This window comes from Glandiceps talaboti, chromosome 6, assembly GCF_964340395.1.
Source record: "Glandiceps talaboti chromosome 6, keGlaTala1.1, whole genome shotgun sequence".
Taxonomy (NCBI): Eukaryota; Metazoa; Hemichordata; class Enteropneusta; family Spengelidae; genus Glandiceps; species Glandiceps talaboti.
Window position 1 is genome coordinate 17,162,015 of NC_135554.1, and position 16,077 is coordinate 17,178,091.

The 16,077-nt window shown below is 35.0% G+C and overlaps 1 protein-coding gene across 3 annotated transcripts in view; it reads right to left on the reverse strand.

Annotated features, from left to right (window-relative positions):
- Positions 1-2,960: 2,960 nt before the first annotated feature.
- LOC144436526 (uncharacterized) overlaps positions 2,961-16,077 on the reverse strand; it is a 43,696-nt gene continuing 30,579 nt past the window's right edge. For 2 of the 3 annotated variants that reach the window (XM_078125336.1, XM_078125334.1), the window contains exons 16-20: positions 14,489-14,775; positions 14,095-14,277; positions 13,686-13,764; positions 6,696-6,801; positions 2,961-6,195 (exon numbers count right to left, since the gene is read on the reverse strand). In XM_078125336.1, the coding sequence (XP_077981462.1) occupies positions 6,105-6,195; positions 6,696-6,801; positions 13,686-13,764; positions 14,095-14,277; positions 14,489-14,775 (746 nt within the window). In that variant the 3' untranslated portion in view covers positions 2,961-6,104. The remainder of the gene's footprint in view (positions 6,196-6,695; positions 6,802-13,685; positions 13,765-14,094; positions 14,278-14,488; positions 14,776-16,077) is intronic. The other variant, XM_078125335.1, reaches the window with a different exon arrangement.

Sequence of the window (16,077 nt, forward strand, 5' to 3'; positions counted from 1 at the left end):
AGACTATCTTGGCAAACATTTCACATCTTTAAAAGACAATATCATCTCAAATTAGAATAGGGTGAAAATATTTAAGAAAAGTTTAATAATATTATGACAGTAAAAAGGTTGTTGTGCATCTGATTGTTGGTTGAATGTATGAGTGACCTCTGGGAGTGAGGGAGTCCTTGGGGTTTCCCCCCTGGCAGTTCTGGAGTTTTTTGCTTCTATCAAGGCAATGTTTAGGTAATTCATAGCCTTTGAGGTAATATTTTCCAAGCTTCGAAAAGCTAACGTAAATGTAAGTTTTGAATGCGTTTCCCGTGTCACATAAAAATGGGCCTTATTGAATACCCTAAAATTTGGCTTTAAGTGTCAGAAAAGCTCGAGCTTCTAGGAGGAGACCTCCCGTGGTCATTTTCTCATCTCAAATTTTCCCCCTACCTTTTAGTCAAGATGCTATTAAATTCCCTTTTCAATATATTTACCCTGTGTAGTCGCTAATTTAGTATGATGCTAACTCATAAAATATTTAGTCACGCAGTCCACTGCGTCATGATCAAATACCTGTCATGCAAATATGATATACTGGGGGGGGGGGGGCACTATATTATAGAATTAAGTGATGTGGAGGGGGTCAGCCTGTTTTCAGTTTTACCGAGAGGGGGTGGGGGGGGGGGGGTTCAATGGCTTTTCGTCGGCCTGATGGAAATTTCACCGACCAGAAACTGACCACTCCCTAACTTAGCATTAATTTGTGATTTTGGCATTCCATCGCTTCCACCAGTTCTACATCCCACTGCTGCCAAATCGGTTAGGGTCCATCGGTCCATCGGATATATACACGAAGCCATGATCCGAAGTCGTACAAGATTTGGATGAAGGATACATACAAAGAATACATCCATGCTAGATATAGCAGGTGCTATTTCAAAACCTATGCGGTGTAATAGTTGTATTTTGAGTTCACATTTAGACACTGAGACAGTGATAATAGACAATGAAGTGACTAAGTCGAGTGAAACTCGGAAATTCTTCTTTACAACAAAAAACCCTTGTCTATAGGACTGGTAACCTAAATTCAAACTTTGAAAGATCCCGTTGATGTTTCCTATGAAATTACCTGATGTGGAGGGGGTCAGCCTGTTTTCAGTTTTACCGAGAAGGGGGGGGGGGGGTTCAGTGGCTTTTCGTCGGCCTGATGGAAATTTCACCGACCCCCCCCCCCCCCCACAGAAACTGACCACTCCCTAACTTAGCATTATTTTGTGATTTGGGCATTCCATCACTTCCACCGGTTCTACATCCCACTGCTGCCAAATCAGTTAGGGTCCATCGGGCATATATATATACACAAAGCCATGATCCGAGGTCTTACTACAAGATTTGGATGAAGGATACAGACAAAGAATACATCCATGCTAGATATAGTAGGTGCTATTTCAAAACCTATGCGGTGTAATAGTTGTATTTTGAGTTCACATTTAGACACTGAGACAGTGATAATAGACAATGAAGTGACTAAGTCGAGTGAAACTCGGAAATTCTTCTTTACAACAAAAAACCCTTGTCTATAGGACTGGTAACCTAAATTCAAACTTTGAAAGATCCCGTTGATGTTTCCTATGAAATAACCTGTTCAGTGACTCCGATAACACTCATCTTATTCATAACAAGTCTTCTTCGAAGACACCCCCCCCCCCCCCATCATTTCAACTTACTAATTCACAAATATGTGGCCATCCAGTTCAACTATTGTGAAGGTCATGAAATAAAGTGATGTACATACTGAACTACAGTAGCTGACATTTATACCAGATTTGGTTGAAATTGGCATGTGACGCAATGTTCAACACAGATGTCACTATAGTGCAGAGCCCTGCTTTAAATGGTGTTTTACTATATCCTACCATACGTTGGTAACTGACTAAATTACTTGGTGTTAAAGTAATTTTTTATGTCTTGTAGAAAGTAAAATGCTGACAAAGGGGGAAAATGAAGAAGTGGTTGCTTTTTCATTATATACTACTCTTGAATTCAGCAGATGCACGTCAGATATGTACAGATACACTTTGACTGCTTTTGGTTATTTGACCTTGAACATAGGGGCCAAGGTCAAAGTCTCATTAGAAGGCTCAGTATAGATAAGATGGGTGTAGACATTCAAATAATTTCTTTATTCATTAAGAATTTTTGCGACAAATACGGCTGCCATACAAAGGTCACAAAAATGACGTTCATATGTGGACTACCATAACTGATATTTGTGGCAGGTTTGCTTGAAATTGGCCCATGCATGTCAGATATATACAGATGGACTTTGAATACTTTTGGCTATTTGACCCTGAACATAGGGGCCAATGTCAATGTCTCATGAGAAGGCTCAATATGGATAATAGGCTTCCAGATTTAGGGAGCAAAATCTGAATTTTTGCAAAACAATGGTCACCATTCAGCTATTATCATGGTGGTCACAAAATGGTGAAACTTCTATATATGATGGTAAATGTATATATATGATGGTGAAACGTCAACATACAATGGTGAAACTTCTACAGATGATGGTGAAACATCAATATTTAAATACGATCGTGAACATCAATGGACAATGATGAAACACCCATAGACAATGCTAAAATCTCTATATACGATTGTGAAACATCAATAGATGATGGTAAAACACTTATAGACGATGGTGAAACTCATATATGATGGTGACACTTCTATAGTATATACGATGGTACATCAAGTGATGATGGTAAAATATCAATACACAAACAGTGCCTATGGGAGGCAACTAGATAACAAGCCACACCACAATCTTTACATGCACATAAACTAAATCATTTATTAGTGTACAATGCTTAGTAGACTCCCAGAGCCCAAGTTACATAATATAATGAGTACATTATTATTATACCATGATTCTGTAATCATAATACCACCTATTACATTAATCTGTGATATACACATTTAAGGTGCACTGATCAAAGCATATTTATTTCAGCCATCCAATTTGCTGCATGTGTAACAATTTTCAAAAAACTCTAAGTAAGAAAGTACAAATCAAATCTGGCAACAATATTAAAAAAAAAAACTCACTTAAACTTAAGCTACATTTGAAATTACTGGATGAATCTTTTTTCAAGCAATTATGTTAAGCAGTTGCTTGCAACTAAAAATAAAAAACAAAAATGTACAAAAACAAACATTCATAGATGGCATAGCTCCCCCCCTCCCCCAAACAGGTTTGTTGTATGGCAAATTACTGAGCAAACCATAAAGGTCAAGGTCATGTAATTAACAGAGGTATATATGTACTACATAGTATCAAGTTGCCTAGTGAAATATGGGTGTATACACAGACAGTTGGATGAACAGACACACACATGCACGGCTGTTCGGATGGAACCCAATGTATGATTATTCCAATGTCCAATCTTTTTATGTTGTTTGCGTGCACAAGTATATTTGACTTTGATTTAGGCGCCGTGTATTATTAGAAAGTTGCAGGAGAAATGACTACAGTAGGTGGATATTTTCTCTGGCTGTCGGCTTCTAATAAACATTTTCAATGACTCACTAAAGTTAAAAGTTATATCACAAAATCTTTATATGATGTGCACTTTGTTATATCAATGTGCATAGCAAGTTATTTGAAATTTGAAGCTTGCATATTTACAATATTGCCAAATTACCTGAAAATCGTTAATTATGCAAATGAGTCTGAAATTACAAGCTACATCAAACTTATTATCTACATGTGTACCGACTTATCAGAGGTTCAAAGCTTGCATTCTAAAGATATTGCATAATGACCAAAAATTGTTATTATGCAAATGTATCATTAATATTCATAGAATATCAGTAACATAGAATATCAATAACCTAATCAGTCCTTCACACTAGAACACAGAATCGCTATGCCAAATTTCACTTCAAAGCAACCAGGGTTTTTTGAGCGATATTGGTGATACAGACAGACAGACAGACAGACATACAGACAGTCAGCTGGTAGCTCTTAAGCTAAACATGAAAAACAAATGATGAATTATTCTCTTGAAGAGGACAATGCAGAGGCAAAAAACAAGCAAACACATACAAAAACTGTAATGGATTAAAGCATAAAGCATAAGATTACTTAGTAAACTCTTACAAGAAGCAGTAAATCAGGAATAAATGTTATACCAACAGCCACGTCTCCATACCAATACTTATCGCATGTAACAACATCTGTAACAAAATGAACTATAATGCAGTCAAGAAAAGACAGAGTTCTGAAAATAATTTTATCAAATCAACCTTCCCAAATATCATAAATCCTTGGAATTTCTAAGTATGATTAATATTCATAAATAAAACTCCCACATAACAATCATGTGTGGCTATTTCCAGTTTTTTTGGAGACTGTTTTTTTAAGGCACATTTCTTAGGTTTACAATACATCTGCATATTTTTATGTGTTATTAATGTGTCAGTTAGGGAGTCAAGTTACCAAGTTTGCAGTTGGAACCCCTAACGTATGCCCAGTTTAAAAAGTACCACATTGTGTACGCGACTTTTTCCCTGTATCCCATGCAAACCATGACAGCCTTCTGACAAGACTTTCTCTGTAAATCCTCTCTCTATAGTACGGCATGACACTTTAAGTTATTCTGCAATTCTATTTATCATATATTACTGACAAAATGACTTCTCTCAAAGATATAAAACATTCATTTATTCCAGATACCTAAATGGCTACTTTCATGCTCTTGTACGTTTTAAAATCATTTATAATATAAGAAGCCAATAAAATACCGCATACTTGTTGGCTTTATAATATATTATACTGTATTCTATACTTCAGACTATCGGCGTACTCCACATCTACCTAATCCTCATAGAGCTTCTTATTGGAACTTGTTCCATTGAGGATACAATGTTGTGATATTTAAAAAAAGAAGACTTCTACCAAGACTTTTTATTCTTCTGTAAAGTGTCAGGAAGAACATGTATGAATTTCAGATCAAAGATTTTCATGAGACATAATTATTCTCTTTATCAATATATATTGACAACATGATCTAGAGTACACATCGGGTTTGTTGAGTGACTTTTACACAATTAAGGCACATATGATGATTCCCATATGCCATCTACCTCCCAAAGCAGAAGATGATTCTTGGTCCCATGTAGAGGGAATTCAATATAAATCTACATCGGAGTGTGTCTTATTTCAGATTTGTCTCCCACAGGGAGTGATCGTCATTCATCTCAAAGAGTAATTACGATGAAAAAATTAAGTGGCTGTGTATTGATAATATGTCTTAAAAACTATTTTACTTGCAATTTTCGTTACAATTTCAGTCATTTGAATATTAAAACGGATCATTTTGAGTTTGGACATTACACTGGTGAAACATAATGAAACATGCAGGCATAAATGAATAATTGCTTCATTGTTACTTAAAAGGGTTACAAGCTAAGTGTGTATGTTTTGGGGAGAGATTCTACGTATTAGAAAGTCACTCGTAGCATTCTACCTACTGAAGCATACATTACTATCACTTGCAATTGACGGAACTCAAAACTGGATATGAAGATATAAACATAGAAACGAGCCCGAATGACATAATTTTTGGAATGTAAATGGAGAAAATGTCAACTAAGCCATGCTAGACAAACAACTGTTCTAACAAAATCAGAAGGCAACTGCAATGTCATAGAAGGCCTGTATCGTCATTAACATTATACTATAATAGTATACTCAAGGTTTTATGTCTGACTTAGTATTTTTACTTAAGCAAAAGGTTTATGAACTCAATTTGTGTCACTTTTACGTGTTGATTTGTTTCTTATCAGTACAAGTGAAAGCTAACGGCGTCATATAATAAAAATCCCACAATATTGATCTCGAACTATCACAGACATGCAAAGGTGTCTTTTAAGCCACACACAGATAACAAGATTACAATACACAAATTATTTAATAATATATACTTGATATATATATTAGGATATAACAGATCTTTTACAGTAGCCTATATTTAATAGTTATCAGTAGGAAAATTGGTTGCTATGACAACTAAAAAAACCCATTAGTTTTAATAAGCATCCCAAATCATGATGTGTTCACACTGCATCTATTTCTTCTTCCACAGCGTTACTGTAGCTTCTTTTTTGGTCCCATCAATTGCCATATAATTGTATGACAATGTCTCCACACAGTTTAATCTACATTAGAAAGAAAGGAGAAGTAAAAAAAAAAACTTGTTACTGTAACTCGCCAATAAACTGTTCACAACGGACAGAAAATGATAGTAAAAAGCTTGGTTGAATTGGTTTATTAGAAAGCAATTTCTTTCCCTGGCATCATGACAAAACCAACAATATCTCAGTATGGACCCTTTCAACAAGTCTCCATCAAAAACATAACCCCCACCCCCCACCCCCACCCCCCATCACCACATTTATTATTATACAGTACCAAAATGTATTTTTCAGAACAAACATGGATGTCATTCAGTCCAAAATGAAATAGCTATTTGAAGGGAACCTGCCACTGCCATTCTCCAAAGAATGTGATATGCCAAAAAAAGGACTTTGACATTTGAGCTCACACATCACAGTATGTAAAAATATGAAGGAATTTCTTCGACAGATGTATGAATTTCCTAGATTAGTAAGTAAGTGTCCAGAATCCCTAAAATCCTTCTGATTTCTGATGGACATACCTTGACCCAATAATGGACTCCAGTTTGTCCTTGTTCCAGTCTGTACTGCTCACTATGGCAACTATGCCATCTGGCAGGGTTATGTCAAACAAACGGACAAGCCAGGCTGAAATGTAAGCAGATTTTAGTATCAACACAACCATTCCTTTTCTGAATAAAAATCTATTTCCTACATATGTGAACTTTTCTTAACAACCCACACATCACCTAAACTTGGGCACATAAGTTCACCTAACACCGTTCCAGTTTCCTGTTCTTGATTTTGAAATGTTGGTGATATCATTAGAGGTGCTGTGAAGTTCAGTGCACATATGTAGGTGTTCTTCTATAGACAAGACTATATGAGCACAGATAGTTTTGTCATAAATTCATTTTGGAGGAGTTACAAACCTGTGAACAGAGCTGTATTACATTTTGTGGGCAATCTCATCTAAACTGGAGTTAGGAAATTTGTCATAAGAGGAAACCTTTGTAAATGGAGATGAGTGCATTTATTACCTGTTGTCAACAGTGCTTTTTTGCAAAGCTGACAGCATATCGTTTGCTCCTGTGCTAGAATCTACTATATATCTGCAAATCTTTTCTAAGAGAGGTCACTATCTCTACTATATACTTTTTTCCAGACAATTTTACAAAAAGATGTACAACACAAAAGTACTACACAGCTATTTTCCTGGGTTGTTGAACATTCTAAATATATTTATGACAAAACCAGCTATGCTTCGTTTCCCTTTAAAGGGGCACAGTACAGAACTTTGACACGTCTTTTTTTCAATTTAGTTTTGTATTTTCACAAAGGAAGGGAAGTAGGTAATTGACTTTCCCAGGGTTGCTACCAAGGCTCCCCACCAGTCATTGTATAATATATGCAAATATATGCAAACCAGATGCCTCTCCCACCCCATCCACCCACCCCCTACTCTGTGGATTTCCATGGTGAAGCTGAAGAGAAAAACAAAAAAAATGTGTTAAGTTCAGGACTATGCACCTGTAAAGGACTTCTGATAAAAAAAAGACTGACGCTTACTTTCATTAGGCCAAATAACAAAAAATGTGTGTTTCCGATAACTAGACCAACCCTAGTTTAAGCTACCGACTCTAAACATTTTCTTTTAAAAGGTAAAAGTGGTGAGAATTTACTTCTATCTCCATGTCATTTTTTTGCCAAAGTATCTCTGCTCACTTTCTTATAATCCCATTCCAGAGAAGACTGTATGTTGAACAGTATACATATTATGTTTGTGTACTTCACCTACAATAGTTTTCAGTTACTTCTTTTTACACCTTATCAAACCATCACAAAAGTATTGCTACCAACAAGTTTCTCATCTTAGCATTAAAGCAATTTCTCAAAACAAAACAAAACAAAACAAAATAAAATGAAATAAAATTCCGCATTACCTACCCTATTTTCTGAAGTCATGTTATCGGAAACAAATTATTTTGTCATTTTTGCCTTCCTCCTTATACTTTCATTATATTTCCCAAGTCTTTTTTTTTTGGTTCACATTTGTAGCTACATATATTTAGTCAGCAAGATAAGACATTCATTTCAGATGAATTCAATGCTGACATTTCCGAAATCTTATAATTCGTGAAAATGGTTTGTACATGGGTATCATTTAGCTATAGCCAGAAAATATATTTTTTTTTTTCAATATGCTGTTGATTCAAGAACAGGACGACCGTCCAGAATTGGGCAAGATAATTTTGGTTATAGTACACGTACTATTATTGTATCAATCATCATCTACACAATCCAACTGACTGTAGCATGCACAGTATTATTAACTAGTTCATGCATGAGCCATCTAGGCATCCAGACACAAATAATGTAGGAATGCATACAAAATCTTAATTTCTTTCTACAAAATGTCAACATTGAATTGCATTGCATTGTTAACGACAGTCAACACTTGTCAATATTGGATACACATCCCGGTGAAATTGGCTGAACACATGACAATAAATAAGCCCATTGAATTCTGGGCTCCCTCCATTTATTGCCAAAATTGTCCACATTATAGCTAATTAAGATCTGAGGTAAAAAATAAACATTAAATATTAAATATTGTAAAGATTATATATCATACCTACCTACTATATGGCATATGTATTCAAACTTTGTATCATTTAGTATTATATTTATTATCATTATTATTATTATTTATTTATTTATTATTGATATTACTTTTTGACCTGACTAACTACAATAACAGTAACCTTCCTTTTCACTGCATTATATGTGACCATTGCAAAATTTTTCAAAACCAATTTTCTTGCACTGATTTGTTTTGATATATATATATATATATATATATATATATATATATATATATATATATATATATATATATATATATATATATATATATATATATATATATATATATATATATATATATATATATATATATATATATATATATATATATTGATATACCCTGGTATATAAGTTTGAAAAAAAAACAAGGCTTTGTCGAAGAAATAGTCCCTTCCATCGTCCCCAATATTTCATTTGTGTGTGACTAATGAATTGGTTACAAGTTTTGCTGGTGCTTATTTGCTATATTCTCCAACTTTGGCAAAATGTACTTTGTTCATATTTCTTTCCTTTATTCATCCCTTTTTTTTTACTTGTTTCACTCTTTCTTCTGTTTAGGTTCCTGAAGATATTTCATTGTAAAGGACTGAAATACTGGTCAAGTTCTTCTTGATAAAACTATCATTGTTGTTTAATTTTGTCAAGAAGATAAGATATGTACACAATTGCTCTGGTCAAGAATGCAGTGAAAAGTATTTTGCAAATTTAAAAGGCAAACATAAGAAGGTATCATTTTTTTAAATCGTTTTTTTTCTCTTCAATGATGACTTATTTTTCACCTGATTAAAATAATTTTTTACACAGTAAGAACGCTTTGTAACTTAACAAAACAAGTCAAACTAAATTTCCTGTAAAGCTGTCTAAAACAGTAATATATAGTTACTTTGGAACAGTAAGTTGGACACAAAAGTGACATTTGATCTATAATGAATCTTGATCGTGAGTTAATTATTCAGCATTAATGTCTATTCAGAAACAGACATCAAGTTAGCGTTGAAAAATTAATCATTGTGTAACCAAGGTCTGTAGTAGACAGATCAAAACATCGCACTCTTTTCCAGGTTACAATTCTAAAGTAATTAGCAGTCTTTCTTACTGTCCTACCGACTCTTGGAACCATGAACAATATATTCTCCACGGCATAATACGTTAATTCAGGAAATTCAAAGAGCACTGTGCTAGTTTGTCCATATAGGGCTCTCGGTTTGTTCACCTTGCTAATTTTGAATTGCTAATTTAGTACAACTATGAATTTTGTAGATAACTCATACTGCAGACAGTAAACTGGACTAGAAATAGTAACACAGCAGTGGCCTAGTGGTTAGAGCTCTGGATTAGCTGGAAACAGGGATATTTCTGTGACTGTGACCAAAACCCAGAGTGAGTGTTCTACAGACTCGATGGGTAGGCAGTATCACTCAGCTGTGTGTCTCACTCACAAGATGAGTGCACATTTGGGGAACTTCTGGAGTAATGACTTGACCAGTAAGGCAGATTACTCACACAGCATCCACACGTCCTATGTTACCAGGCTTGGTTGACTTAAGCATAGCCTGTGGACTGACAGGAAAGCCTTGACAGTTCCACTGTGACAACATGATATGAAGCATACAACATAGCCCTATCACAGTCCCAAACCTGAATGACTTTCTGTAGAAAGTGTAGATGTGTTTTCTATGTATTTTTTGACATAAAGAGAAAATCACTGGGAGCAATTCTCAGTACAAAAACAGTCATCATTCAAAAACAGAAAAATATGAAAAATAAGTCATCATTCAAAATCGAAAAAAAAACCTAAGAAATAATTCCATCTTTTGTCATTTGCCTTTATGAACAAAATGTCATATGGGTTGAATGCACATATTTTTTGAGATTTTCATGCAAGTGGTACCTCAACAAGATAGCAGATAGAGCACACATCTGATGCAGCAACTAGATTTTTTGAAGCGTGCACTTGAGGTTAAAAGTGTGTTAGCCGTCAGTGGGTATGTAATCACAGAAAATCTCAAAAAAATAAATGTTTCGATTTCCCTACCTGCTCTTCAGACACAAAACTAATCTGTTTAAATCTAATGTTAAGTGGGCCAGCTAGCTAGCTAATAAGTTAATTATTTTGTCTGTTTAAACTTGCAGAGAAGATTGACTTCTTTCATCAGTATGATCATACGCCACCAAGGATCCTGACTACTCACAGAAGGAAATAAAATGCAAAAAATTAACTATTAAATATTATAGTTAGACATTTTTGCATTTGAGTTTTCCTTCTTTAGAGATGACATTTGCTGGCAGTCTGCTTGTATCCACTGTTTGCTGGTTTACAACAAAATTAACATTTGGAAATTATGTTATGCTTGGGTTTTGTGAAAGATCATGACTAATGGAAAAAATTTCATTCAGTCCTGTTAATCTTACAGTTTGACTAAGAAAGCAAGCGAAAGTGCGGGGACTAATGCACACCAATAGTTTCAACAGGTTAGAAAGCATCAATGCAAAGGAGTAGTTTTCAACATGCACTACAAAACTATGACAACAACAGCTAATTTGCAAGTAAAAACAAAATTGCACTGCTGTACATGCTACAATGCATTGCACCACTTGTGGCTATAACCTATAACTTCTGTAACAGACTGTTTCAGCTTTCATTTGTCACTCCGTTGTTGCACCAGCATGGCTATAAATTCTGTAGCAATGTTGCAGTTTTCAAATGACATGCCAGTGTTGTGCAACAACATGGCTATAGTTCTGAAGCAAACTGTTTTGGCTTTCATTTGTCATGCCAGTGTTGCACCAGCGTACCTATATATTCTGTAGCAGTGCTGCACTTTTCATCTACCTTTCCAGTGTTGCACCAGCATGGCTATAATTTTTTGTAGCAGTGCTGCAGTTTTCATTTGCCATTCCAGTGTTTCACCAGCATGGCTATAATTTTTTGTAGCAGTGCTGCAGTTTTCATTTGCCATTCCAGTGTTTCACCAGCATGGCAATAATTTTTGTAGCAGTGCTGCAGTTTTCATTTGCCATTCCAGTGTTGCACCAGCATAGCTATAATTCTTTGTAGCAGTGTTGCAGTTTTCACTTGCCCTAGCACCAGTGTGGCCATATATTCTGTAGCAGTGCTTCAGTTTCCATTTGCCATTCTGGTGTTGAACCAGCATGGCTTCGGTTCTGTAGCAGTAATTTAGTTTTCATTTACCACTTAGGTGTTGCACCAACATGGCCAAAGTTTTATATTAGTACTTCAGAATTGACATGGGAAGTTACTTTAGGAAAGGGGAATCCCAGAATTGACAGTTGAATACAGCTTTCTGCACTAGCAAATTTATCTCGGTTTAATACTAGCTAAATGGTTAAACTTGCAGGGAAGAATGAGATATCAGAACGTACATTAACTCCCTGTAGAGAGAATTAAAAGAGGTGTACCAACAATTAATTGTGAATGAAAACAGTCAGTGACGCATATGAAATGATTCAAGAGATAAAAACAATAACAAATATGCAAAATAAACAATTATACATAAGTTTTGTACAATTATCAATTGAAAGCCAAAATAATAATGCTGGAGTTGGGATGCCGATACAAGCTGCTTATCTATAGATACTGTCCTTTGAAATAAATTGGTCTATTTGACATAAAAGTATATGAAATATGAATTATATAATAAACCATCCTTTGACTTTCGTAGATATTAAAAGTCATAAACTGACAATTTCTCCTGTCTACCGGGGTAGCACATTTTTGTTCTTATTTTTTTCATTGTTCTCACAATACAGATTATCTTTTCAACACATGTGTGAATGACTTCAGTTATTTTTTTTTAAAAAGTAAGTTGGATAGCCGAAGTGTCTGTCAGGTAGACTAAATTTGGTTCGCATTAATTGCAAAGCATGAGTATGTTGGTGAAACCAAATAGACCAATCGAATGTATTGTTCAACAAATTTTATGGACAGATTGTACAATTCATTACACTGCTAGAATCTCAGTTTTCACTTCAAACAACAGAAAGCAGCTTGTATCAGCTTGCAGTCTAGTAATTGACTATTGATGCATTTCTACTAAGTAAATGTCGAAGAGTGAAAGGAATGGTTGGGGGTCCTAATAGTGTACTAAAATTTCAACTTCGAGAAATTGATATTTTTCGTTTGAATACTGCATACAGTTTTGCTGTATTTATGGCTTTCTGTTAAGTCTACTTCTCACTGCATAGTTTGTATGTTCTGTTTATGTCGACATACACATAATGATGGGACTATATAGTTAGCAGTACACAAACTGGACAGCAAACTACAGGAAACCAGATTTTCACGTAACAATTGATAAGTTGCAAATCAAGCAATCTTACTATGATATAGGTTTTTAAAATAATTTCATAAAAATATACATAAAGATTATAAACACAAACTTAAAGGTGCCTGAGAGCTTCTATGCATGGTACCATAATAAACTTAAGGGTACCTTTCATAAACCTTTTCTTATATGAACTTGAGGTACCATAAAACTTTGATGGGATTTTGAAGACTTTGTAAGAACCCTGAAAAATGTTGGGCTGTTAACAATGTAGTATGCAATATATCAAAATATTATGATTAGTTTGTACATCAATATGAGAGGTTGTCTAGTCAGGGTTAGGGACTTGGTGTTGGAGGACAAAACACGGCCAAAAGGGGTAGAGCTAGAGATGTAGAGCAGTTCCTTTCACTCTTGTGACATTCAATAATAACTACTCTGAAGCATAAGACAATCCTACAGAAATAAAAAAAATAAAAATAAAAAATACTCAAAACAAAACACTTTGAGCACATGAGATTACTATTTGTACATTTATGGTTGGCATAGAGTGATATTAAAGTGCACTATATTGAAAATTATCAGCTGGTTGACACTTACCTTTGGTGTTCATGACTCTATCTGTCATATCTTGAATGGTTAGATTATACCCAAATAATTCATTGGGTATCCATGTCAGCTGAAGACAGAATAAACAGAATATGACTTCTTTTTTTTAACTTGAAGTACAAGGATTCATGAATGAAAAGTAAGATCCAGTCTTGAACGTTTGTGTTGAAAAAACATGGTACCGTAATATTGCTATATGGACAATCAGGTTTCTCCACTGAATAAGGAAATAGCGCCACTTTAGCCACTATCATCACTATAAGTGTTGACAAATCTCCTCAGACTAATTTCCCCAAATGACAACAATATTGCAATTTTGAGACGATTTTGATGTGAAAAACTGATCACAGCTAGCGACAAATGGTGCCAAATTCACAAAGCATGTAGTGCTACTACTTACCTGTTTGAATGTGACTCTCTGTCTGTCTATGTTGTCAGACAGTTTAACATCTTCATCTGCAGTGTTCTTTACTCTCTTGGTCCCCTTGTCCTCACTTCTAGATGTTGGATAAGTCAAAGTACCGGTAGTCTGCAGTTTTAAAGCTGCATCAATCATATAACCACCAAAGTCAACGCCAATCACCTAGGGGAGGTAGAAAACACTTTGTAAGGAGATCTATTTAGGGACGACTGCACAATGTCACACAAGCTCAATACACAAACTTAATTCGCTATGGGGGGAGGGATCTGGCATCAATGCGATTGCTGAACTTCATTTTAGTACTTCTAACCAAATTTTGAAAACTTTCATGCCAAAATTTGAATGACACTGACACAAATACAATCAGACTTACTTCCTCAAATGTTTTGGTCAGTTCAAATGCCAGTCTGCCTGGTCCACAACCAAAATGAATAACAGATTTGGTCTTAATGTTATATCTCTGTACAACATCTTGGCAAACTTGCATCAACTTGGTCACGTAGTTGTCGTCTCCCTCAGCGAACTGTAGTTTCAACATGTCAGAGAGATTCTGATCTGTGTCGTCACAATACTGGGTATTGGTGGATGGCACATATACTCTTTCTATGTCCTTGCATTTCACGTTGGGCTTATTATCTGTTGTGGTAAATGAATGGTTGACTGGAGGAATGAATGAACATACATACATACATACATACACACACACACAGATAGAATCAACAAATGGACACACACATATACACATACACAGAATTACCAATCATATTTGAATGATGGAATATAAGACAAGACAAGTTGATGGGTTGATGGTTGAATGACAAAAATAAAATTGAAAAAGATAAATAAACTACAAATCATATAACTACAAAACTATAAAATAAGTAATACGAGGAAGTAAACTAACAACAAACAAACACATATGAAAGGCAAATTTAATTTAATACAAATGAAAGATGTCTTGCAGGACTACAGTAATACATCTTTCTTTCTTTTCTTTTTTTTTTTTGGGGGGGGGGGTTATTCAGCTGCACTCAGTGAATCAATTTTCTGATTTCTTTTTAAAAAGCGAAACAAATGTGAATAGACGATGTTGACACAGTTTGGGGTTTTATTTGTCCATTAATACTCCCTACTGCCCTCCCCCATCATTGAATTGCTGCATTATCGGTAATGTTACCTTCTCCCCGTGTCCACAGTCTGCTGAAATATAAGTTTTGTCCACTGAAATACTGACTGCTTTGCTCCTTCAACTGACCAAAATAACAAAATCCCCTCCCGATGAAAAATTGTGTACGAACATCTTTATGCATGACCAGCTTCATTGGCTGCACCTGATATTTGTTTTCATGTCATCGCAGTGTTCAATATTATAATGACACTCAAGAATCTAGAGGCTGCTATGTTGTTTTCAGCACTGCTAGGAAAGAGCCATGAAGGCACTTTCAAATCGAGTTGGGCGCCCTCAAAGTACAAAGAAACAATTACTTTTGTTTATTGCACCAAGTGGGATGCAGACACGCTGTTGTAGAGAGACTAATTCAGTGTAATGCACCTCGAGCTCTGCTTCCAGTGATTAGGCACTCTATAAATCTTATTCATTATTATCGTTATCATTAATGCTTTTAAACAATTTGCACATTTTTTTCAACCTTTGTAATTAGAGAACAGAAAGTGATTATAATCATGTGATTCATGTCATCAAATTTAACACCTTTCGAAAAAGTCAGCATAAATGAACATTTAAAACACAAACTGCAGGCTGTTTCTTTTGACCAAAGAGTATAACACATTTATTTCTTTACCTGGGTTGCAATTAAGAGCCAGTACTAAGAAAAAACGGCCACCCACTTCCTTCAATTTTACACGTTATTACCTTATGAAATTCTCTTTTGATAGACTAATATATTTCTGTCTACTTTTTTGACATTTTCCACATATTTCAAAATTATAAACACCTAATTT